Genomic DNA, 26,574 nt, shown 5'->3' on the forward strand with positions numbered 1-26,574 from the left:
CACACGTGCATGCAAACACACACAGTACTCACATGCCCGGTGGTCTGCATGGAGCGGACCTTCATGTCTGAGGACAGGAAGCCCATGAACTCAGTGTCGGGGTATTCTCCTTCCTCAAGCAAGTACATGTTGTCAGTGAAGTTTTCTCCTTCATATGCGATCCAGCTGACAGAGTGAGACAAAGGTGCATTATTTTAATGATAAAGGTAAGAGTTTAGTTTATACTCAACAACATTACAATAAGGAAGATACAATATTATGTTTACACTTGCAATTAATTGTACTGAATTGAAGGTTTTTAAGGTGTGAATCCCTGTCGGGCCATCCTTGTGTTGAGTGAGTGTGTGGGTTTCTTTACATACTCAAACGCCCTTCCATACCCCAAAAATACATGTTTGGTTAAATGTGAGAATGTGATTATGTATGGTTGTTTGTCTTTATGTGTCATGTGACTGGCAACCAGTTCATTCCAAAGTCCGCTGGGATAAGCTCCAGCTCACCTGTGACCCTGAAGAGGACAAACGATGTAGAAAATAAATGAATGAATGAATGCAAGTAAAGGTGGTCTGTTGTTTGTCAACTGGTGTTTGACTCCAGTCTTTACTGGAGTAATACTGGTACTACTTCAGATACTATATGTTCATTTTGTCTGGGGATTGACCTGGTCAATACCATCTTTATCCTTAATGACGGTGCCAACAGTCAAGCGATTGAATGTTTAGTACATAGTGTAATCTTCCGTGGCACACTAAGCAGTAACTGGTTCTCGGGCAGGTGATTTTTCATGATCTGTTGCTACAGTACCTGCCAGCCAAGACTTTACAGGACCTGGTCACAAAGTCCTCATCAAGTGTAGCCATACTGTCCTCCAGGACCACCAGCTTCCCCTGGAAGTTGGGCTCAGAAAACAGCTTCACCTGGACAGCAATACAGCACACAATTTAAGAGGGGGGGGTTACATGCTGACGTACGTGCTCCAAAGTGCAAAAATGTGGAGAATAGCAAGAAATATGCATGTGGACCACACAGATTTGAGCCTTGTACGATGCCCACACACGCACGTCCCCGGTGGGTGAAACATACGACAGCCTTACAGGAAGACATTTTGGATCATTCTCAGCATTATGGGGACAATTCGAGTGAGGCCCTTTTCTGCTCTAGCATTCATCACAGTACACAAAAGCAACTGTAGAATTAAGAATACAGTAGAACATTGTGAGTCGTAAGGGACGTGTGACCTCACAAAGGTTCTTCTTGATGAATGGAGAAAAATTCCCACAGACTCCGACATAAAAGCTGCTATAGCTGCAACTTTCGATGTGAATTTCATATTTTCTGGTGCTGTAAAGGTCAGGAGAAGTCTGCATACCTTGAACTTTGACTCTATCCCTGTGTCCTGTAAAACAAGACAAGAGGAGAAATGATTACAATGACTGTAGGATTCTGAACAACTAAATCTGTCCAGGAGTTGATCTAACATTGAGGATTGGTTGGATGGATGCAATTTGGAAGGTCTTGGCGTCCCAGTCCTCTGGACATGTATACAGGCCTCTCTCCAGGATGTAGAGCTCACCGCTGAATCCAGGATTTTGAAATGCCACCCAACTGCCACAGAGGAAGGTTCACAATTAGTAGCATTATGAAGAAAACCCTCACTCTCTAAAAAAGAAATACAGTGATCCCTTGTTTATCGCAGTTCTAGAGCCGACCCGAAGTGACTTTCTAAGAAGTTGGATTCCTGGTTTCTAAATTAAATAAGGTTTTAACATTATTAGAGCTCTCCAGACATGAAATAACACCCCTATAGTCACCTTTACACACGTATTACCCAATATAAATTGTCTTTCACTTGTCAGGAGCAACTGGGTGTTCAGTATCTTGCCCAAGGATACTTCGACATGGGAGACGATAACTACACCACCTGAGCCATGCCGCCTCAACGCCCCAATTTTGACTAATATCAGGCTGCATTCAACAACAAAACATCATGATTTACTAATTAACATATTTATGCATATGTATTTATACAATAAAATGAATGTGTACGCCACCTTATATTGATGATGAAGAAATAATAAGCTAAATTACACTCAGCCAAAGAAACAGATCACTTTGTTTAAAAAATTAGAAAAATGTCTGCTTTAATTGAGTGAATAATGTTAACAGTAGATGGCTTGGATATCAGCAATATCAGGATTTCCTTTCCCATTGGTATCAACAATATTCAGCCTCAGGAGCTGAAACCTATTCTCATCTACAGGAGATAATCCCATAGGGAGATCAGTTACACTATCTTATTTTGACCTGTATCCTCAGGGGACGTTTGTGTGAACCATCAAGGTGTGTCAGGTATTCTCTCATCTCAGTGAAGAAACCTTTAGTCATGTTTGTAAGATGAGCGGCACACACCTCAAACGGTATGGCAGGATACAAAGATCTGACATCTCCTACATCAAAACCAGGATTTGAGGTGTTTTCCTATGCAGGTTTAACACAAACTGATTTCTGTCCTATGACAGTGGACCATAAAGTGAAGGAGAGTCAATAGGGTCTCAGTTATTATAATGGAAGACGGAAAGCTTTGTGTTTATATGACAATGTATGGAAACGTTCTTATACAAGGCCCGATACTTTGCCTCTCGTAAAAAAAGAGCAATACTCACACTCCACTCAGAACGTTGATAGACTGGGTTTTGGTACCCTGGCCGACCTCCTCCATGTTGATAACGGGACCCATCAGGTCCACACTGAGGCCCAGTGCATCCATGTTGGGCTCACTGAACAATTTAATGTGCGGAGACAGGAAATCCTATGTGAGATAACACAAAAAAGAGTGAATAAAATAACTAGAATTAAGAGAATAAATCAAGATGATGTAGTTTTTGTGATGTCGTTACAGAAAAAAATCGCAAAAATCAAACTTACTGTACAAATGGGCCGCAGAGAGAGGAGACCATCCTCAGCTCCACCCCAGTCACTACAGTGCGGATACTCCCCTTCCTCCAGGATGTACTGTTGACCCTCAAAGTCTGCCTCTTGGTAGCCAACCCAGCTACCAGACACAAAACAATATTCAGGTATTGCAGACAAATCAGAGTCCATGAACTCTGATACTCACAGACCACCGAGTATCTTGAGGGACCCCACTGCAGAGGTGGTCTTCTTAGTTTCACATGGACTGTCTGGTTCTTCTCTCTCTTCCTCACTCAAGTTGTACAAGTCACCATCCACTTCTAAACACGCTCCCTCAAAATTAGGCTTCTCAAACAATAGCGCCTGAAAAAGCCAAAAAGGAAGGAATGAACATGCTAGTCTGCTGGTTTACACAGTTCCATGCTCCTGGATGTGTTTCCTGGACTATCACTGAGTGAGGGTGGGATGCGACAGGAGGGATCAAAACAATGTGAACACATTCCTACCACAGGAAAAGCCTTTTCAACTCTTAAATGCATTTTGCCTGAAGCTTACATCGATGGAATTTTAAAGGAAAAGCTGAGCAGACAAACATAGATGCAGTAGAACACACAACTACCAAGTACTGGGTGGTAGTAGCAGTAATAACGTCCCTCCTCCACAGTCTGCATTAATTTCGCAAATATGTCAAAAAGTCATGCATTCTTTAATTTTCAGTAAACCCGTATGGAAAAGCAGCACAATTTAAGCCCCATCTTAATGATTCACAGCTTGAGAATTCTGCATGTTCATGCTTCCTGTCAAATGTCTATTGCAACAGGTATGGTGCTCTAAGAATTAGGGATTATTGTAGTTCATATTCGTTATATTTATTATGTCATATAGAGAGTGAAACACATAGTTTAATGTAAACAGATAAACCCATGTTTATGGAATATGGCTCGCTATTATACTTTAAAGATATGATAGTCAGCAAATTCACATGTACGTATAGGACAAGGATATGAGAGTTTATACTTGTAAAGTTACACAACCTGACTTGGATTGAATTGTCTTCACGATTGTCTTATATTTAACCACAAAGCATGATTTATTACTAAATATACCATAAATGTTGGATTACAAGCTGCTACCTTTATCACACACTTTGAATCCTGTGATTCAACCAGTGATGCGGCTAATTTATGGCTAAAAGAACTACAGTTGCTCTGATATTAGAGCGCAGATTCAGCAAGTAGTGCACTAGTGAAGTGGACGCTAATATCAGGTGTATGCAGTGATCATGTTTTAATCTGACAAATCTTAAGTATGTTTGATCAAGTGTAGAATTACTACTGATTGGTCCGTGGCAGCTGTTGCACTCTAATGAAAAAAAGTTTGTCTCATGCCTTGGAACTAATGAGTGATGCTGGGAATACCGAGTGTAGGTAGTAGGATTGCAAGGTTTATAATGTGCCTTTCTGTGTAAATACCGTATTTTTCCGCATTTTCTCAAAAAGACGATATCGCGTTTTACAATGTGGACACCTGCTGCTTATCGACAAGTATGGCCTATATACTGTATGTATTAAATAAAATAAAACACTTATTTGGTGGTTGTGGGTTATATTCAGGTGCACTCTGAATTTATGGTTTTCAGCATAATCAAAACCGCGATGTGGTGACGGACAACTCCAATACATATAAACCTTGACTTCTTTGGGATGTTCCACCCGTATTGCTCCCTAAAAAGAAACAGAAACAGCAATAGAATAAATACAATACACAAAATAACAACAATGTGAGACCCTATATCACATATTTAATTGACTTACTATCCGGAGGGGCCTGAGTGAGCCAACAAACGGCTGAGGGAAACCCCAGGATTGAGGGCAGGGAAACTCGCCCACCTCCAGCACTCCTAAAAACCCTCCAAAGCCAGGGTCACTGTACACAAGCCAGCTAAACATACACAGGCACAGACACACGAGAGAAAGTATAAAATTACCATGGTCAATATACGGCAGTAACATTTGCTATCATCATTAAATCTGTCCAAACAAATGTACCTTTAGTGTAGCAGGCATTAAAATGGGTCGATAAAGTGAAGAAACAAGGGTGGCCTAATAATGTTTTCTAAGACTATGGTAGTGTTGATCATGACTCTTTAGTCCAGTCCGACTCGAAGTAGAAACAATGCTATGTTCAACCTGGTAGACCATAAACAGAATGATTTTCTTGCATTCAACTGTCTTCTTTCTCTTTGGGCTTTTCCTTTCAGGGGTCACCACAGTAAATCAATCTCCTCCATCAAACACTGTCTTCTGCAGCTGTCTCTCTCACACCAACTATCCTCAAGTCCTCCTTCACTACATCCATAAACCTCCTCTTTGGTCTTCCTCTATACCTCCTACCTCTAAATGTATATTTTATATATTCACTATCTCTCTTCTGGACATGTCCGAACCATCTCAGGCTGGCCTCTCTGACTTTATCTCCAAGGCCTTTAACATGTAAAGTCCCTCGGATGTACTCGTTCGTGATCCTATCCATCCTGGTCACTCCCAATGAGAACCTTAGCATCCTCATCTCTGCTACCTCCAGTTCTGCTTCCTGTCTTTTCCTCAGTGACACTGTCTCTAGACCAGTGGCAAACAAATACAAAGCAAAAAACGAACTGAAAAGAAAGGGTCTTTTTAAATAGCGGTTCTGTGTGTCTTTATTCAAACTGGCAAGTGTGGGTAAATGTAAGTAAATAATGCATTAGTGAGAATTACACCCCCCAGTTAGACAGTTTCTGTTACGTCAGCGACATCAACTTACACTCCAGAATGGACCTTGATGGAACCAGTGGCCTGTGGGATCCTATAGGAGCCAATTTCCACTGTGTCGTCATAGTAAGATGACATCCTTCCCAAGCCATTAACTTCTGTGAACAGGTCGATTCTTGGTTTGCTGTAGTCCTGCAGCACATAGGATAACACATTGAATTTTCACACAGGAAGCTAACTAAACCTTAAATAGCAAAATTCAAGCAAACAAATGTTGTAATTGTCAACATGTAAAAGATGTTGAGGAATTAATTACCAGTAATACATATGGAGAAGGTTTAGAATTAAATAAGCTCTGCTTCTTCTTACTGCTTTTCTGACATGTTTTGATGTTCCTTGAGTTGACTTATTAACCATGTCTGAAACAAATATGTCTGCGTATAACATGAATATCAAAACAAAATGTTATCTCCTTCATCCATATTGACAACTGTTTGACATTTTTGAGGGTTGAATGCTTTAAAACTTGAGTTGACTAATTATGTTCATAGATAGACATGTACAAATTATCTATTTCAGAAAATGTCAAGTGAGAAGCATTGTTTGGTCAATGAGCATGCACAAAATAATATTGTTTTGTTATTGTGGCACGTTTCTATCATACTGTAAAAAAAAAGAAATAAAAACTAGAAAACACCATATGAAAGATATTTCACGGAATGCACTGCTGAAACAATTATTAATTATAATTTCTTTGTGAAAAAAAGTGGTGAACCATATGTACAATATGAATGCAGTGAGGCTGATTTTTAAAGCAACTTACCTTTACTGCCAATCGAATAGAACCAATGATCATGGGTGTCGTTGACACAGGCTGACCCTTCTCATCCATGGTCATGGGGGCTCCATCGTCTGCCCACATGTTTACTATATGATCTGTTTGACCTTCCTCAAGGGCAATGACACGACCCTGGAAGCCCTTGTTTTCATACAGGAGCCAACTAAACAGAGAATTGCAGAAAAAATTATTTAATATGAGTACATAATAGATGAATCAACTTAGGACCAAGAATTTAGCTATTTAGCTATTACACTGCTTACCATCCTCTGATGACTTGCACGAAGATGACAGGTGACAGTTTCATCGCTGTGGCATCCTCGACATCACAGCAGAGTTCATACACGTTGTCTCCAAACTCCTCATGTTCGTGTATGAACATCTGGATCACAACACATTACAACTTGAGATGACAGCATTGGTTTGATGATGTGTGAAGATAAATGTGATAAAAGGAACACCTTACTTTGCCGGGTCTTTGGTGAAAACCTCTCTCCACACGTGTCTGGAAGAAATTGTCATAAAATGAACACACAGCAGAGCCAAAATTTGAGGTTGTGTTCAACTGTTATGTATAAATAACACAATACAATCCTGAAGCAATCAGATTAAAGCACCCATTCAAATGCTCACCTTGGACTTTTTCTTTCGAGGAGGAGTCTTTGAGATGTATTTGCTGGGTGGAGGTAGCACAGCATTACTGACTTTAGGCATCAAAGCCTGATCCATAGCACCACGTCCGTCAGAATTCTGTGTTGTTTTGGGTGCCTCCGACAGGTCCTGGGCAACCTCACTCTGTCCCCCGTCTTTGAGGTTTTTCTCCTGATGATCAGGCAGTTTCATTTGTGGGAATGAAGGCAGAGGAGGCGCGGCGGGACAAAGTGTTGACTCACTGGCTGTACCATTACCACTACCCGCAGCAGCGCCTGCGCCTGCGCCTCTCCCCGCCGCACCCTTCCTATCTGATTCAAGTTCAGGAAAGGTTATTTCCTGTTTTCCAAGCGAAGGCAAATTGTGCTGTTGTTTGGATGAAAAAGTGTCATTTGGGTCAGAGGCTACTTTTTCCTTTCTCGTCTTACTGGAGCGAGGGGAACTCAGTAAGCTAGAGAGGATTGATATCCTTTGTAGTCGGGATGTTGGCTTCCCAGGCTGCTCGCCATTGTTCTGCTCCATCTTTGCTCCCTGTTGGACTTCATCTTTTCCTTTTATCTCATTTTCCTCATTACATGAGGATGTGGAATTGTTTGCTCCGTGGGGGCTTTCCAGGGTCCGCCCTTCCCGCTGAGCTGCTTTTTGTTTTAGCACCATTGCAGGAGAAGGATCCTTTAAACCTTTTCCTTTCTTTTTCAAGCCAAACTGGAATTGTTCAGGGTCAAATGTTGTCTCAAAATGATCCTCCATAATGGGTGGCATAGCGAAAGGGGGAGATGGGGACTTCATACGGGGGTGCTTTTTAAGAGGCACCGAGAAAGGAATGCCTCCTGCTTTAGTGCTCCTGATGAAATCATCCAATTCATCATGCCCACTAGGCGAGGCATCAGGGTGCTTTCTGTTGCCCTTTTTGTGTTTGAGATGATGTTCCACGTCTAACCAGCTGGATGGCGTCTCCTTCTTTGTTTTCTTTTCATCATTCTGATCAGGCAAGCAATCCAATATTTTAGTGGATTTTGTTTTTTGATCTCCATCCTCCTGTTTGTGGTTCTGCTGGGCAGCCATCATATTCTTATCCTCTTGGTTCAATATTTCCACTTTGGTATCAGACACAGTATGTTCTATTTTACTGGTGGACAAACCATCTTGTGCCATGATGTCTGATTTAGCTTGAGTTACTTCTTCCATACTTTTATTTGATGGCTCTGATTCAGCATTCGATCCCTTTGCTTGATCATCAATTTGATCTTGTTTTGCTGCTTCACTCACAGACTTTGTGTCTTCTTTGTTGCAAACCTGGGTGATGGTTGTCCCATTGGAACTTTTCATCAGTGTAGCCTTTGTTTCACTATCTTTAGTCAAATCAGGTGTCTTCATTTCAACATGACTGGGTTTCTCCCGATGGTCATTGTTACTCCTGGCTCCCTCAGCATTGGGTAAAGGTTCCAGTTGTTCTTTATCTGTTGCTTTCATCTGTTGCAGAGGTTCTGTAATCTCGCTTGTGGCCTTATCCTTCACAGAATCCTCAGTATGTTCTTTAGAATTCACCATCTTGGTTGTACCATCACAGACTACTGCACTTATTTTATTTTGTTTCTGAGATTCACTCTTCTTCTCTTTCTGGGTGTTGACTGTTTGTGTTTTCTCTTCTGAAGCTGGCAGTAAATTTACCTGATCTGATGTTACATTACTTGATTCCTTTGGTTTCTTTGCATCGTTGTCAGTGCTTAGGGACTTGAGCTCACCGCTGGAGTCATTGGGCAACAATGAAGCATCATTCAGCTTTTCACTTGACTTGGATTCTTTCTTCTCTCTTTCAGATTCTTCTGCTTGCAAAAGAGGCTCTTTGTCCAGATGACATTCAACATTCTTGGGGGCCTCACTAACAGCTTTAGTGTCTGTGTGTGTTGTCGCTGCTGATTTCTGGTGAACCTCTTCTTTACTTTTCTCTTCTCTTGCAGTATTTTTTATTGAACATATGGCAAGTGCTGAGAGGGACATGTTATTTTCTGGAACTTGCTTTTCAAATAATTCACAATTCTGCATTTTATTGGGAGTATTTAAAGAAATGGATGGTGTGGTTAAAACTGATTGATGGCCCTTTGATGCAGATTCCATGGGACAGACATTTGCATTTTCTTTAGATGTGACTGTAACTGATGGTTGGACGGAACCACCTTCTTGGTGAGACGTTGTAATGCTGTCACACTGAATTATGTCACCCAAGACAGGTTTCACCGGCTGTGGTTCTGAAGCTCCTTTTTCCTGATTAAAATCCACTTCTGTGTTAGTTGGAAGCTGGGCTGTCACTGAAATGAGTCCTTTGTCCTTTACATTTTTGGACATCTCTGGTGTTTGCAGTTCCAGGGTATAACTGTCACCTTGTAGATGACATGGTACATTTTTAGACGATGTTTCCAATATCGGTTGTTGCGGGACATCATGTGCCTCTATCTGCCCGTTTGTCTTCGCACCGCATGCCTCTTTGACCAGCGATACATTAGCTGTCACTGCTTTTAGTGCTTTCCCTTTGTTTTCAAGTTTTACTTCAACAATTGTTTTCTTATTATCAAGGATTACTTGTTTTGAAATGTTTCCTTTAGGACTACTTGGGGCCTCTTCGGCCTCCTGCACCTCGGCCCCTTTCTCTTTGGTTTCACTGGTATCTGATTTACATGCCATTGTCTCACTGGGTTTTTCGTTTTGAGAGACAGACTTAACGTCACATGCACCATCAGTGGCACTGCCTTCTAAACAGCTTGTAACAATACTATCTGTTGGTTTGACTACACTCTCTGTGTTTGGCAAATTGTCAGTTGGGGTATTTTGAAGTTGTTTGGATCTAACATTGTTGGAGCCCCTCTGGCTCCTTGTAGGGAGCTTGCTTGGAGATGAAGGAACAGAAGTGTTCGATGGAATCTTTAGGTGTTTTGTTTTGTGGTTAGAGTCTTCTTTATCTTGATTCGTGACAATCGGTGTGTCATTATTGTCAATGCTGAGGCTTGTCTTTGAGATGTTTCTCAAAGGTTTAAGTGATGGGATGCCTGTTGGGCGCACACACAAACACAAAAATCACCTTCACAAAATGACAATCTACCATACAGTTTTTGTGTAACCTTTCTTAATCTTTCTTAAAGCAACAATATTGATCCAAAGCCTCCTCAGTTTGCAAAATGTATGCTGTGTTCTGACTGAAATTCAGAGAAAAGACAAGAAGATATCCAGTTTGTATATATTTTTGCATGAGAGCTTTTTTCCTTCTTATTCGGTACAGTATCATCAACTTTATTTCTGACACAGAACTTTCAAAACAAACACATCAACAAGACATACCTTATGATATATAAGTTAAGACGCTAGTGTTTCCACAGCCTAGAGAAAATATATCTAAGTATATCTAAATGTATTACTGATATCTAATTAACTACTATTACCTAACCTGAGCATGAGTAAGAAGCTCTGGAAATACAGAAGCAATGTTAAAACTATATTGAAGATAGTTTACTATGGCGGCAACTCTCATACCTTTCTTTGGACTTCCAGAAGGAGAAGGCGTCTCACTGGTAGGTCTTTCCACACGTGCTGGTTCTTGCTGTTCTGGGCACTTCTGGGCTTGTTTGTTCCTGTCCGAGTCCGCCTGAGGAGATGTGACTTTTCTATGGTTGGCTTCACTCGTTTTAGGAACATCATTGTTCAATTTTCTAGTCGGAGATGAAACGGGCAGACGGCTTTTTGATATCAAAGAAGTATGTTTGTCATTTTTTTTGGAATCTAGGTTTTGTCCATCCAGTGGCCGTCCCATTTTAATGTTCTCTTCTTGGTGTTCCTCCAAGCCATTTACTAAGTTTACACACTCTGGGTGTTCAATAATGACGTCATCCTTTGTCTTTTCTTTCATTAAATGTTCTCTGTCACCCGACTGAGCTTTAACCCGATTTGCCTCGTCAGAACTTGGCTTCTGGACACCTTTGGTTGTAGAAACCAGAGATTTCAATGATTCACTGGCTGTTCTTGCGATTTTTTGTAATTTGGAAGTGGCTGTAGAGTCATGAGCAACTGGTGTTTTTTCTGCTGACACTGCTTTTATGTCACTGTCTGATATTTGCCTTTGGGGGATTTTAGACTTTGTGAGACCAGTGGTACATTTGTCTTTTAGTGGTGTTATCACCGAAACAGTTTTCCCATTGCTTTGTTGCTTTAGAGGTGGTATATCACTGGATGCAGCAACTTTAATGTCCTCTGTGGAGCCCTTGGCTTTTGTTGTCACATTTTTGGCCTTGCCTCCCGCTGCTGTTGCTAAGGGCCTTGCTACACTTCCAGTAGCACGCTGGCTCACCACTGCTACTTTATCTCCTGGTTTAGAGGTTGTTGCTTGGTTTGCTGCATGACCTCTTATCCTTGATGCTACATGTTGTGATTTTGCTCTATGCATATCTGGAGTTGCAGATGTATCCTCAAAATCAGATGTCTCAGAGTCCGTTTTTTCTTTCACTAAATGTCCAGGAGTATTTGAGTCTGCAGACTCATCTGTTGGTGCAAATGACGGAACATCTGCATGCCTGCTTTCCTCATTATTATTTTGAAGGTGTTGTAATCTGTAAGGAAATACAATGGAGTAAATGAACAGAAATGTGAAGATACACAACTGATATGTGAGTATGTTACACTAGTGAGTATGTTACGCTAAAAGGGATTTGTGCTGTGCAAAAGACATGTTTGAGCCAACTCCATTGCGCGCTCTTTTGCACTAGTGCCTGTATGAGACATGCTAAAATCATGAATCAATAATATTTTTTGCAAACAATACTTATTAATCAGAGAAACAATTTGTTAATGGTATACCAAATATATACAGTATATTTGGAATCGGCCTATAGCATGCTTGTCTAAAAAATGTACTTTACTGGACATTAAATCATTTTTACATTCATTATATTTGGTGCTGAGAGGTCTTGACCTTTGCAGATGAATCCCCCTGCAGTGGCTTCAGTTAAAAAAAATTAATATTTTTTCAGGCAAGACCATTTACTGTATTTACTCGCTTAAAAAGATGAGGGTGTAGTCTCAAAGACATTATTTTTTAAGTGTTGTAGATCAATATTAAATAATTCCTCTCAATAGATAGATAGATAGATAGACTTCCTTTATTGTCATTGCACAAAAACACAGTAGTGAAATTGCCAACGAAATGTCGTTGCCTGGCTCCCATATAACAGACACAAAAGAAGATAAGTAATAATAAATAATAACAATAATAATAATAATAATAATAATAATAATAATAATAGCAATAATAGCAATGCAACAAGTGTGCAGACAGTATTGAGTAGTATATAATATGAAAATACTGTACATTGTAGACACAGGAATTGGTGACCTTTGTTTCCACTCAAGTTGCAGAGCAGGAAAGTTCTGGTCTGGTAATTATTGTTTTGAGGCATTTTAAGCAATGACTGTTTTACAAAATGTCGACACAGCACAGTTAGACAGTCACTATATCAATATTTTAGCATCTCACTGTTCTCTAGCACATGGGAATCCTAAGATCAGGTTGCACGCAACCTTTTCTCTCGGTAGCTCCCCTGCATTCTATTTCTCTATTCAAAAGGGATTTTCAAAGCGAAACCACCAAAAATTGTAAAGACACTCACCGTTGTGCCTTTGTCGGCTCGGATGTCTTTGAAGCTGAATGTGTGCTGTTATCCTCCCCCGCCTGCTTGTCGGGGTGCAAACTTAGCTCAGGACTGACGGATGCTACATGGGCCACATCCTTGGACTTCGAAGGCAGATTCACAGTCTTACGGGTAACGCAAGCTCCTTTCGACTTTTGTTTGTCCTTAAAGGGGTGTTTCTTTGAGTCTGTGCCAGTGTCAGGCTCATCTGACTGGTTTAAAGTGGTTTGCAAATCCCTGGGGGTGGATGTCAAGGAGATGGACAATTCTGGCAAAGTTCTGGCGGGAAGTGAAGTCTGTGAAGGGGTGGACGGGCTGTTTGTGTCCTCCTGAGTAACTGACTCATCCTCAGGAAATACTGTGACAGGTATGGCCAGGACAGGAGGCGAAAGTGGTATGGAGCCCTCCTCCTCCCCTTTTTTCGTCCTATCCTCTTTGCTCATCTCCTCCCTCTCTTTTTTCTCCACCTCTTCCAGGTAAACTTCCACTAACATGGCATTGTAGACTTTAACAGGAGAATCACCAGGGGGTACCTGGTCTTTCTCCAGTGAAGGACTCTGTACTGAATTCTCACTCCCAGCATCTTGAGAACCAGAGATGAGTTGAGGCGTTGATGACTGAGAGCCCAAAGTTATACCTTGGAGGGTCATGCTGTGGCTCTTTTCTCCAAATGTCACTTTAGTTTTATTTGTCCCTAAGGTTATGGATGTTAGATTCTGTGATTTAGGAGTCGAATCCTTGATTTTTAGCGTTGGGGTATGACTTAAACCTTCTGCATTTTTCACAGTGATTTCCTCCAAATTCATCTGGAGCCTCTTGCTTACTTCCTCCACCACTGACTCTGTAAAGCCGACCTCTGAGCTTGAATCAGCACATGGCAAAGTGGTGGTTGCAAAGTCCAGGACAGTGGGGGTCACATTCCCTGAATTCCTTTGACTCCCGCCGCTGTTCACCCTGGACACAGGAACCTCCCTTACACTGCTTCGGCTACTACTGATAGAATCCGCAAATGGAAAATCTCCTTCACCCGTCGACAGAGAACTCACGCTGGGACTAGAACTTTGGCTGAGCGTCTCCATTCCCGCTTGGAGGTCTGTCTCTGCTGGCTTACCATCCTTTCGGGAAGGCGTAGGAGTCTTCAAGCCATCTTGCTGTTGAAGTGAGGGTGACTGTGGAGACAAGGGCGACGCTGGAGAACCAGGACAACTCGCACTGGCTGAGGTGTCTGAAATCTGGCTGCTTTTGCTCCTCCGTTTCTTGGGGTTGAAAAAATGACTGAGACGATCCAACATCCCCTTTTTCTCCTCGGAATTCTGGAAAAATACACACAAGACGAACGCACAAGATAAAAGTCAGTGTCTTAGAACAGATCATTCAACATTAATTCAACATCAATCTTATAACAATTTTTTATCCTATGTTTTTGCCTTTCGCCTACATGTTTGTTACCTGTTTCAGGTAACAATAAACAGGAAATGTTTTTTGCATGATGAAGACATCCTTGACTCACCTTAGAACAGAATTATTTTTGGCTCCTTCCTTTTATTGTTGATATATGTGCAACAAAATTAAAAAGGGTCCAACAGTCAAGGTACAGTTCAGTACCATTCAACTATGCAGAGGTTTTGTTTTGAGTATTTATTTCAATTTACGTCAAAATCAAAATGGTATTTTTTCTGTTTTGATTGAAAAGGATATTTATTGATATTTATTGATTGAAAAGCATAAATGCTTGTGGCTTGACCTACGATAATAAACAGACCAGTATATTTGGACCTTTACGATTTCTGTTTTTATTTGGACAACCTATCCCAGCTGTCTTTGGGCAAGAGGACTGGTCACCAGCCAATCACAGGGCACATACAGACAACCAACCATTCACACTCACATTCATACTTATGGACTATTTGGAGTCGCTAATTAACCTAGCATGCATGTAAACTCAGAGATGCCCAAGCGGTGATTTGAACCCAGGTCTGCCCGATCTGCTGATTGTGTGGCCAACTTGCTCACCCCTGGTCCACTGTGCGGCTAGGCGGCATATTGATATTTACTTTAAGCAAAATCATCGTTGATATAAATATAGACTGTATTTGCTCTGTACGTCCCTCATCTCTGCATGCGGTGGAACAATTAAGTCAGCAAGGAATAAGCAGTAGCTCTTGGCTTTAAGATACTTCAAATTCAGACCACAAAACATATTTTTCACCACCTTAAAACTCCAATATGAGGAATGTTGCGTTCCTTATGAAAGGAAAAGCAACCCATCACATTAATACAGTATGGTCAGTGGAAAAAATGGCTTTAAAATTCTTCTGAAAACGGTGGCCTCACCATGTGCAGCGAGCTTCACAGTTATAATAATTGATCATGACAAGCTCTACCACAAATGTATGAGGAAGTCAGACAGACAGTTGCTAGGGTTGGCGTTCCTGGCACAAAATAAGGAGTAAAATGTTTACCTAAAAAAATAACCCTGTTCAATGTGTTTTGGGGTTGCTGACATTTTTAAATCTCCTCTTAAACCAGGTACTCCTTCATATTTGATTCTTTTGCTATGAGCAGAGGATCTTAGCATATAGCTCACTATATATATTTCTAAAAGAGAATGGTCTACTTTACTATTTTTAAGTAATTTTTTGTGTGTGTGCATCTTACATGAGGATTTAAAACATCCTCATGTTAAGTTTTTACTGTAATAAAACAACTTGACACACAAATGTGTCTTTCATTGGTCTAAACTTCCTTTGTGGAAAAAAATATCAGTATATATTTCGTATATCCATATTCAACCTAACTACATATATGGGGATATGACTTTTGGTCCATATGGCCCAGCCCTACAATCAGGCAATTTGAATTTACTATGCATTTTCTCCAAAATATACAAAATACAATTCAACATCTAAAGACAGTAACCCAAGTGGGATGAATAATAAGTAACTCAGTGGACATAAAACATAATATAAAACTTGAAACAAGGCTCAAGGTTTACATTTTACCGTCAATGGTCAACACTTTAACACCAGCACTGACTTTCAAATGATTCAAAGCTCAGTTTTTGATAAGTATACAAAATACGGTCTAAATTTACGTAAAGGTACTCCAGTAACAAACATAAATATGTGTGACAATGACAATGTATATCAACTGTCATTGTGCAAGTGAAAAGGTGACATAACCTTTTCATATCAAAGCAGTGTATTGTAGCAGTGTACTGCAACAGCTGTGACTTCAAACGTGACAGTCAATGAGTTAGCGAGCACACAACATTTGCCAGATTATCCCCATTCAATGCAACCATTATAGTCTTGCTGACTGTGATCCATAGTCACAACCTAGTGGGAATAAAGAAAACATGAAGTTACATACCATTTCACTTCCTGCCACCAAGGGTAGAATTCTCCTCTACTGATTATTATTCCTTCAGAATAATCCTTCACATATTTGGCAAATATCAGTTTGCCCAAGTTATCATACTTCTAAGTGGAACTATCTGTACAGTGTATGTAGCCAGTTGTGTCCTGTCCAAGTGACAACAGGTTTGTGGCTCCGTGAGCGGAGTGTCTGACTTGTGGGAATGGTCATTTGCATATGCAGAAGCACTGACAGTGTTATGAAGAGAGACGGTTGGAGCGGTTCACAAGTAATTCACAAGGCAGTCATATGAAAAGGGTGTGGACATGAAGGAAATGCCACAATTCTGAAGAGAAAAATCAATACAGAATAATGAACTAGACTGTTTATCAAGAGGCTTGTGACACTATCATGTGCCCCACAAAGCTAACACATTTGTGTTGATCTCTGAACAGGTAAGTCAAACACTGAACAAACCCATTTTTATACACCGGGGGTGTCTCAAGGGAGATTTCAGGCCCCCTGTTTGTTTGTTTTTTTTATTGTTGTAGAAATAGAATTTAAACAAAAATGTGAAAAAATAAAGGAAAAATCTAAATGTAAAGCAAAGAAGCTACTAATAACTATTAATAACTAATAACAATAAATGGAAAAATTTCAATATATCTAAAGGTTAAAAAGATAAAGCTTCAACGCCTGATGTCAAACTTTAACACCAGTTGACTAAACAAACAGCACCTCATGGCTCGGGTTTCCAGTTCATGTTTAAATAGAATAAAACAGATAAAACCTGTGTGGCTTCCACTGGAGCTTCTTCATGTCTCTCGCTACGCTGCTGTTGGAGCATCTAATATAGATGCCCGTTGTTTCATGGTTGACTAGAGTCTAGTATTAGTGAGAAAATATGTACAACCATGATAATCACAATAATAACACAGGTCATCGTTGTAGCCATAGCCCACAACAAGCTAAAACTGAACTCTGAACCCCCAACGCCACTTCCTGTCGACCATAGATTCTACTTCCCTACAAGGTTAACTGTCTTAAATGGCTTATTTTCTCTGATTATATGCACCTTATTGGTAATATGAATGTAAAGGTAACTATATGGGTGTTATTTCATGTCTATGGTAAAAATTTACACAAATTTCCATTTACTTTAATTCCATTTACTATAATGAAGGAACCACTTTTTCCCAGTCAGGTCTAGAACCAAATTGATCCCACTCAATCCTGCATTTTCATGGATAAAAATGCAATTTTTATTTGTATTGTTTTTGGTGTTTGAGTCAGCACTAACACCCGGACTTATAAACACAAGTCAACATCATTTAGGAGGAAGTACAAAATCATTACAGACTGCTTTATGCACTCCTTCCTTATCTGTCAGCAAAAGCCCTGCATCTAAGTAGTTGATAAGGCACGCACACAAGCCGCAAGGAGCTCATATTAACATTTATCTTGTGCACACCAGCCAAATCGTCCACACAACAACAGGTGGGATGTCGAGGGTTTTACTCCACAAACACATCGACAAGACTGCACCCACACACACCCACACACACCCACACTCAGTATAAACTGGCCTGAAGTTACACACAATACATGGAGTAAACAAAATCTCTACAGCAACAAATGTCAACAAGAGTAAAGACTTGTAAAAAAAGTCATCCAAAGGCAAAGTTACCGGATTATTCCTTATAAACAACATACAGTAGCATGGAAAAGGTGGGATCAGGTCAGTGAGCAGGTTAGACAGGATCATGTTGTAAAATAGCCCAGGGACAATGACATCCCACAGGATAATGCTCATCTTGACTTACACTAAACTATGATAGCCTGTTTGCATGGCATCAATCAAGTCATGCATGTTAGCCACTGACCCCTGCAGGTAGAACTCAACAAAAGCTGTCTAAATGTCACAGCAACGCAAATTCTGAGGAACCAGTGTTGTATTATAGAAGAACAGCGTCAGTACTCAAATTTGGGTGGTGGGTTGAACTGGTCTGGGTTGGAGTTCGCTGAAACTATTAGACATGTCAATACGTCACAGTTAGTCACAAAGTACACACTGTAAAGCATTGTTGGTAAACATTTGAAAATGTTTAATTTGTTGGTTATACTAAATTTATTCATCAAAATGAGTTCACTTAATCAAGTAGATCAAAATCATACATTTTCACTAATATTTCCATGCAGCAGATTCAACGTGCTATCACAAATCCTTCCCATCATAATTCAGTAACCTTATCTGCAAGCATCCACAAGTTACACCACATTGTCAGCCTCCAGGGTGAAGCGTGAAGAGATCATGCAGATGTTCTGCTATAATTACTGACCTTAAAGTATATAGATGGTGAGGTAGGGCTTCCCGGTTGAGTCATGTTGAAGTAGCTCATGGAGTTGGAGTCAGAATAAGGGTCCCAGTCTGACTCGGTCTGGAGAGAGCATGCCGTGGAAACACTCATCTGGTCGTAGCTCCTGGTAAAAGGAGGCAGGAAACAGAAAGGGAGGTGGGGAGGGGGGGCAAAGGATATGAGGTCATTCGCTTTTCTTCGTTTCAATGTTCAGAGGATCTTTACAATGATCCCACACGGGCATTTCTCCAACTGTACAGTACATGGCGTTAAGTAATGATGAAAGTTCTGTATAGTGCACTGACCCATTTCATTGTTCTCCTTCAAATGTAAAAACACTTGATGCAAGACACTTGATGGACAATGTTCAGTTCCAAGTAGCACGCCATGCTTACAGAGCAATTAGAGAACCTATGTGGATTCTGACCTGTGTGTGAAGTATGAGGAGTGTGTGTGTTTTTTTTTTTTAAACGGATCCTAATTTGCTGCCACAAAGCACCAACACACAAATTACACCTAGAATCGCTTAAACAAGATAACATCAATCAACCCCAATATTGAAACTAAATGTATACAGTGTGTGTAAGAAGTATGATTTTGTAGGCCTACTACATAAGTCATACTCATGAGTACTAGCATATATTTTTGTATTGGGTTAGATACAGATGTATTTTGATTATTAAAATATGCTATTTCATGACAAGCTATATACGAAAAGGTTTTGTTTTGTTATCAGTGCAAAACATTATTCAGGACCAGAACGGGAGTCAGTGCAATACTCAGTTTTCTCCACAAGGGGGCAGAAGCATATTGTTTTACCCAGACAATAGTCACTGACGTTGGATATTTTATTATGATCTTCAACAAATGATGTGTCATAACATGGATAGCTGGCCTTTAGGTGAGCTGACTAACAACTGGCAGTTATTATGTAAATAAATAAAAAGGTAATTTATTTGATCAGTCATATAATGTACAAAACACAACTGGAATCTTACTTGAGAGCAGATATTCATATTTACATTCTTTGCTGGGGCTGAGCTGCAGACTGACCTGACCACACCTCACCTGATAGGAGCCTACATGGCTTAAAAAAACAAAACACACAAGCTCTACATACAGTAGATCCCCAATTTGTGCAAAGGGGATTGCAAACAAGCAATTGGTGAAAATCTGCAAGTAATTGTCGAGCCCCAAGAGTGCTTGTTTTTCCCTCTTCTCCCTCCAAACACTCATGCTATCATTGCTGACTCTATACAATGTGAAGGTAATGTAATATAACCTCTCGTCTCATCAATGTAGCAATACTGACACCTACTGACCAGAATACTACATGTAACTTCCATTCATCCGTTTTCTATGTCGCTTATCCTCACTAGAAAGACAAGGGTATGTGTGCTGGAGCCTATCCCAGCTATCACTGGGTGAGAGGTGGGGTACACTCTGGACTGGTCACCAGCCAATCACAGGGCACATATGGACAAACAACCATTCACACTCACTCACTCACAATTTGGAGTCGCCAATTCACCTAGCATGTTTTTGGAATGTAGGAGGAAACCAGAGTACTCGAGGAGAATCCAGGCATGCATTGGGGGAACATGCAAGCTCCCTGCAAAGATGCCCTAATTTATTTTTGAAAACCTGAATGAGGGAGCAATGTTCAAACCGCAATGTTGCAAGGAATGACTGTAATAAGTTTCACTTTTCATGCATTTCACAGAAACTATGGTGCTTTCAAGCGCCACTAAACAAAGTGCGAAATCTTAACGCTTCTCTGCAAAATATTTCCAGAGACGCCAAAGGACATAAAGTATGTAAAAAATGTGTTTTGCTGTACATTTTACCTATAATATCACATATATTTTGGTTGATACAAAGTCCATTACAATTACTATTATACAGTAGGTCTTCTACAACGTGGACTAACTGTTGATTAATGCCTCAGTAGCTAGTACTACAGTGTTAAAGTGTCCCTTTAGATACCTCCAACATGTGAATTGATTTATAGCTTGGCGTGGGATTTCACATGTCGTGGCGTCACTGCAGCAACGTATGGATGCACGCTTTGGTGTCACTCTGACTCATGCATTTATTTAGCACAGGTGCTGTATAACCTAGTTGTTGGTTTCATTGGTCAGCAAACCATGAAGTAGTCTGATCTGAACTATACTTTGTAGTCATTCAGAAAATGAGAAGACAAAGCAGGGTCGAGATGGAGACGGCTCTTGAATTTTAAGTTCAAATAACCTGTTCCCTTCTATTTCCAAAGAAATCAGATCATTCTAAAAGTAAAACTAAAGTCGACATTATTCAAGCACAGCTTAGGTGAACTGTAGCTTTTTGTCAACAAGCCAGCACAAACCAGCCCCAGCTTGTCTGAACCTTGTTGCTACTGCACAGCCAACAAATGCTCTTCTGTTAGCACATGATACATAAACTTCATATTCAGTATAATGGTCACTGCTACGGTACTGACATATGAAGGCACCATACCGATACAGAAAATGTTCAGAGGGAAACGCTTGTCTAATTATTTCACTTCATAGGATGAAGGGAGAAACTGAACAACAGACAAAAGGAATGAAGAATACAGGTTAAAGGCCAAGTCAGTGATGAAACGTTGCAATGCAATCCTTCTAGACTCCCAGTAATGTATGCATGACATCATGCCACAAACATTATACAGTCAACTGTAAATGGCTTCTATATTGTAACTGTTCTTTACTGCTACCTTTTCCTGTGAAAAGGCCTTTAATTTAATCAAAAATCAATGGTGCGTCTTATAATCTTGTGCACCTTATGTGTTCTAAAATCTGTACAAATGTTGTTGTGCTACTTCGGTAAGTACTCTGCTTGATTGACTATCGGACCATTTCCCACTGACACAGGGACATAATACATATGCTGGCAGTGATGACCAATGTTGGGCAACCCTGACATAGGACGCTTTACAGTATTTACTGTATGTCTTTATGATGTCACGGCTTGTTCCATGGTTAATGAGTAACTTGGAACTGCGTATGTAATGACAGCATTAAACCAAACTAGAAGGAGTGTAAAGCTTGGAAATGTTTCACACACATTTCCATGTTCATACAACATTGGAAGATGAGGTAGAAATCTAATTTGACTGCTTAGGCCCAATAATGGTTATAACTTCCTGAATTACGTCTGATAAGAGAAGAAGGCCTCACGAGTGTGTGTTTACAAAGAGCCAACTGAGTGCTTGGGAGTGCTTGGAAACTGACAGTTTGCCAGATGCTGGGTGTGTCTGAAACATTCAGTCGACTGCAACCACTTCACCTCCCCTGGAACTAATACGCTTCAGGAGAGAGGAAAGTGAGCCAACATGCTTATAAAGGCAAAGAAAAACTTCTCTAGAATTGCACACTTTTGATAGAACCCAAACTATATCCCACTTGTAAGTAACTCTATCCAAAGAAGTATTAGACACAGTGGTAATTTACTGTGGTTAGTATAAATTCACTCTTGTTGTTTTCTTCACTCTTTCTATTCCAGATGGGTGGGATAGCGCCTCTCCAATGTGATCAGGGGTCAAACTGGTGTTGATATTAAAAATATGCTACTGGATAAGAACTAGGGCAAGTATGATAAGAGAATGGTATGCAATGAATGCAATGTGCAATATGCAATGTATGCAAAGTATTTTCAGACAATGTTGACACTGGGAATATTTTTCTAAATGTTGCTGTCTATATGCAGAACTTTCAAAAGCACAAATAAAACCCTGTAATCTTTCATAGAGCCTTCTTGTGTCTATAGGCCCTGAGTATAAAGGCATGTTATACACTTTCGTGAATTAAGATTTTACTCCACAATCACAATTTGTTGTCTGGTATGTTCATTTGGGTCCGTGTCAGTGCAGGCTACTTTAAGATTGAGGTGGTTGTGGTGGTCTTCAAATAATTGCCAGTCATTAACTGTAGATAACTAGTAATTGTATTTAATTTACTGTATACGTCCATCCATTTTCTATACCGCTTGTCTTTATTAGAGTCACGGTCAGAGACAGGATACACCCTGGACCGCAGGACACATATACACAACCAACCATTCACACAATGGAAATTATAGTCTCCAAGTAGACAATCATGCATTTTTTTGCAATAACGAGTACGCAAAGAAAACGGCTTCACCCTAGCACGGTTTTTAAAAAATATACCGCACATTATTAACTAATAAATCAAACATGGGTCTTATATGTGTCTTAAATTGCTCATTTATTCTTGTGATGCCTTTCTACTTCACAGAAAATTCACTTATTTATATCTTAAATGGCTTATTTTAGAGGGCTCTAACGGTGTTAAACAACCATTTATAAATCCTACTTTGTGGAAATTAACTTTCACAGTTGGGTCTGGAACCAATTAACTGTGATAAACCAGGGGTTGCTATATATCAACAGAAGATCATAGGTTGAAAGGTTGATTAATTGATCTATGAGTTTATAATTCTCTTCTGCTCTCACTATCACTCAACATGGGTGAACTTACACCCTTGACACTCCAGAGAAGCAGACAAAAATATATTTTCTTTTCTTAAAGAAAAGGTCAACATTTTTAGTTCAATGTGTAGTGAAAGCTGCTTCAGTTGTTGTACTGAAGGCTGTCATTTAAAAAAAATGGAAATGCAAAGTGAAAGAAGCAAATCAGGAACAAATGTGTGTTTAGAATGCATACTATTTCGGAAGCTTTTCATTTCATTGTGTTGTCCAATGGTAATCTACAGTATTCCTGAACAAGAAGACCTTTCTTCTGCTACAAAAAACTCCTTATGTTCTGGCTTAATCTCACTTGAACCGTGTAAAAACAATAAGAAAAACACTCCTTTTGCAGACAGAGGTGTGTTTGTGAGAGAGCTGTTTGGCTCTGTAAGAGAATGGAATATGCAAACTTCCAAAGTAGGAACTGCCTGTCAGTAACACAGTTCGATGATTCCCAATATGATGAGGCATGCCGCCCTGAAGCATGTCATGCCTATAGCTATGTTGCCACATAGTTTAGTTAAAAAAATATATAAAAAAAAAAAAACAAGTTTATACAACTCCACATCATGCCATGTGGAAGGAAGAACATATCATACATGTTTCTTAGACGTGGACCTTAGCTCAACTTGACCTCCTCAATCAACATAAACATTCCTAAGAAAGGAGTAATGCAAGTGGTTGCAAATGTACTCACGAGAAGTACAGTAATATGGCAGTATGTAAAATAATTCTAAGTTGGAAACTAAACTTGGGTGCTAATCCAACAGGACGAAACATGTCACGTCACATTTCACAGCCTGCTCCCTGGAGCAGTGTCATCCGTCACAAGTAAGGGTATTGTTTGCAGCCTTCCGTTCTTCTCAAACTTCAAATTGCAGTGCAAGTCTAAACAAATCCAATTACTAAGTACTGATAATGTAACAAACTCTCAAAAAAGTACACGTTTGGATTTAGTACTGGGTATTTTGGCAGAAAAAAAACTAACAACAAAATCTGGGAATATCATTCCAATAAAAGGGATTCCTGTTTGGGAGGGGCACGGTGAACTGTCGAGGGGGCGTGAAAGGCAGGGAGGACTTTCCATCTTAGTGCAGACCTGCCAACATGGATGAATTTGTGGTTTGTGATGGTTTGTGCAGTGGTGGAATGAAAACATACACAACGAATTTGTGCAACGTCCTTAGATATGGTACCAATAAATGCCCATCCTGGTTGTCTTGGCCAACATCTATTATTTGATTCATCATTCATTCATTCATTCATTCATTCATTTTCTACATCGCTTATCCTCATTGGGGTCGCGGATATGCTGGAGCCTATCCCAGTTGTCTTTGGGCGAGAGGCGGGGTACACCCTGGACTGGTCGCCAGCCAATCACAGTCGATAGAACCATGCAATACCAAAACTATAGAGGAAGAAAGCACTTGCCCAGTGCTGGTCTAGAGTGACAACAAAATGGAATTCCTTCTGTAAAGTCATTTTGGAGTACACAACAAAATAGCAGGGAATGTTGACTGGGGTGCATGAGTGCAAATGGAAATATTCAGATATTATGTTGCCGTGTTGCAGCGGTCTCTTCGTGCTGATCCACAACATAACGTACATAGCGTTCATAGAACATAGCGTTCTTAATACAAATGCAATATTAACAAAACTCCAATTCTTCATTAATCGACTAATTGAATCCTATCTCAATCCTAATGCTTGAGGAATAATCATGAGGGAAAATTTGAAACAGGACAGAACAGAAATTATGATGCCTTGACCTTTGTTTACATTCTGTTTCTACCTCTACAGAAGCCCATGTAGGAAGTAAAGACGTTGTCTGGTTGGCTTCCAAGTCAAATCTATTATGACTCCTTGCTTCAAGACGCACCAATTATACATTGTCAATGATCAACAATTTTTTGTAACGATTCCAAAAATAGACTTATCAAGCCCGTCCCCTGATGGATGTTGTTCCTTTGACTCAGTTTCTGACGTCACTGTTGTCGTTAGGTGAACCTATATTAACAGCTGTTGGTTTGAATTTCAGAAAGGCAGACAAGAAACCTGTCATGCAAGTATGATGCCAAACCCAATTTTGGGAGGCACATCAAGTGAATTTAACTGTGACTCACGCAGCAGACAGAAATAGGACGGTACACACACGGACACATACCTGAGGGGGATGATTAGAGGTGCCGCTTGGTGACTGACACAAGAAATAACCTCATACCAGACAGTAAAACGGGATTATAATTGCATAACTATGCACAATTATTTTCTTTTCTTTTCCTTTACATCTTGTTTTGTATTTACAGCTCCAGTTGGTTTACTTGTCTGAGGAAAAAAAACATTTGTAGAAACAAAATATAAAATAAAACTGGAAAAATAAAACCGAAAAGCATAAAGTAACAAGAAAGTAACAAACACTTAGTAAAGTGATTGCATGTGACATGATGTCAGTCAGTAGTATGTCAGGCTATGTATGTATGATAGATTCATATCTGTGGACCGCTGTCCTAATTTTTTTTCACTGCTTCAAATTTTTTTCAGACGTATGTGATAGAACTGAAATTTTCCACTCTAAGGTTTTCAACCATCCATCCATTTTCAACCACTAGGGTCGTGGGTATGCTGGAGTCTATTCCAGCTGTCTTCGGGCGAAAGGCGGGGTACACCATGGACTGGTCCTGGACTCACATTCATATCTATGGACAATTTGCATGTTTTTGGAATGTGGGAGGAAACTGGAGTACCCGGAGAAAACCCATGCATGCATTGGGAGAACATGCAAACTCCACACAGAGATGCCCGAGTGGGGAATCGACCGGGTCTCCTAGCTGTGCGCCTGCGCGCTTGTTTAATGTATCGAATCACACTTATTGTACTCTGAAAAAAGCATAGTATGCGTCATAGAAGTATATTTTTCCACTTTACAGCGTATTTAATTTAACGTGCTGGTTTTCATGGGCTGCTGAGTCAACATGTACAGGATAAAGCATATCACATCACCTGTACCACTGTAAGAAATGATGGCTGTTTAATTCCTTTGTGGCATGAATGGACAAGGAGAGAACACCAACCTGCACAAGCTTTTTGATAATACTGTCCTGAGGAACTGGCCAAGGTTACATACCAAGGATTCTCTTAAGCCTGCGATTACAGTGACTTTTGCTGAGAAGTGTAATAAGCTTGTATGACGTACAAATGATTGAATAGCCACAATAATTAGGAATTGTAATAAATAATACAAATTAAAGTATGTAAAACCACCACCAAAATCACCTGTGAGAGTGTATTGTTGTAAGTCAATTAGGAAAACTGGGCTGTGGAATACTTTTGAAATAGTATATCTGTAGTAGTAAGTATATCTGGACTTACATTGCATTGGTTTTAAAGTAAAATGAAATTCATTTAAATATTAACCCCACATCCTCCCAGATCCAATTTAAGGCCTTCAGTATAAAAACTTTGGACATCCCCGATCTAATCAAAATAACTTTAGAGAAAAATTCCAAGAGGTTTTCCTTTAGTACTGCAT

The 26,574-nt window shown here is 40.0% G+C and overlaps 1 protein-coding gene across 3 annotated transcripts in view; it reads right to left on the bottom strand.

Moving 5' to 3' along the window:
- crybg1a (crystallin beta-gamma domain containing 1a) overlaps positions 1-26,574 on the bottom strand; it is a 31,867-nt gene that overhangs the window by 2,161 nt on the left and 3,132 nt on the right. Inside the window, exons 2-18 of one of the 3 annotated variants that reach the window (XM_058089998.1) lie at positions 18,521-18,662; positions 12,804-14,137; positions 10,678-11,747; positions 7,135-10,196; positions 6,968-7,006; positions 6,765-6,883; positions 6,487-6,664; positions 5,716-5,855; positions 4,728-4,854; positions 4,602-4,637; positions 3,119-3,276; positions 2,926-3,052; positions 2,664-2,809; positions 1,479-1,605; positions 1,370-1,396; positions 805-917; positions 33-165 (exon numbers count right to left, since the gene is read on the bottom strand). In XM_058089998.1, the coding sequence (XP_057945981.1) occupies positions 33-165; positions 805-917; positions 1,370-1,396; positions 1,479-1,605; positions 2,664-2,809; positions 2,926-3,052; positions 3,119-3,276; positions 4,602-4,637; positions 4,728-4,854; positions 5,716-5,855; positions 6,487-6,664; positions 6,765-6,883; positions 6,968-7,006; positions 7,135-10,196; positions 10,678-11,747; positions 12,804-14,137; positions 18,521-18,662 (7,078 nt within the window). Of the gene's footprint in view, positions 1-32; positions 166-804; positions 918-1,369; positions 1,397-1,478; positions 1,606-2,663; positions 2,810-2,925; positions 3,053-3,118; positions 3,277-4,601; positions 4,638-4,727; positions 4,855-5,715; positions 5,856-6,486; positions 6,665-6,764; positions 6,884-6,967; positions 7,007-7,134; positions 10,197-10,677; positions 11,748-12,803; positions 14,138-16,196; positions 16,761-16,971; positions 17,152-18,520; positions 18,663-26,574 lie in introns of those variants that run through there. The other 2 variants (XM_058089999.1, XM_058090000.1) reach the window with 2 other exon arrangements.

This window comes from Doryrhamphus excisus, chromosome 13 (assembly GCF_030265055.1).
Source record: "Doryrhamphus excisus isolate RoL2022-K1 chromosome 13, RoL_Dexc_1.0, whole genome shotgun sequence".
NCBI lineage: Eukaryota > Metazoa > Chordata > Actinopteri > Syngnathiformes > Syngnathidae > Doryrhamphus > Doryrhamphus excisus.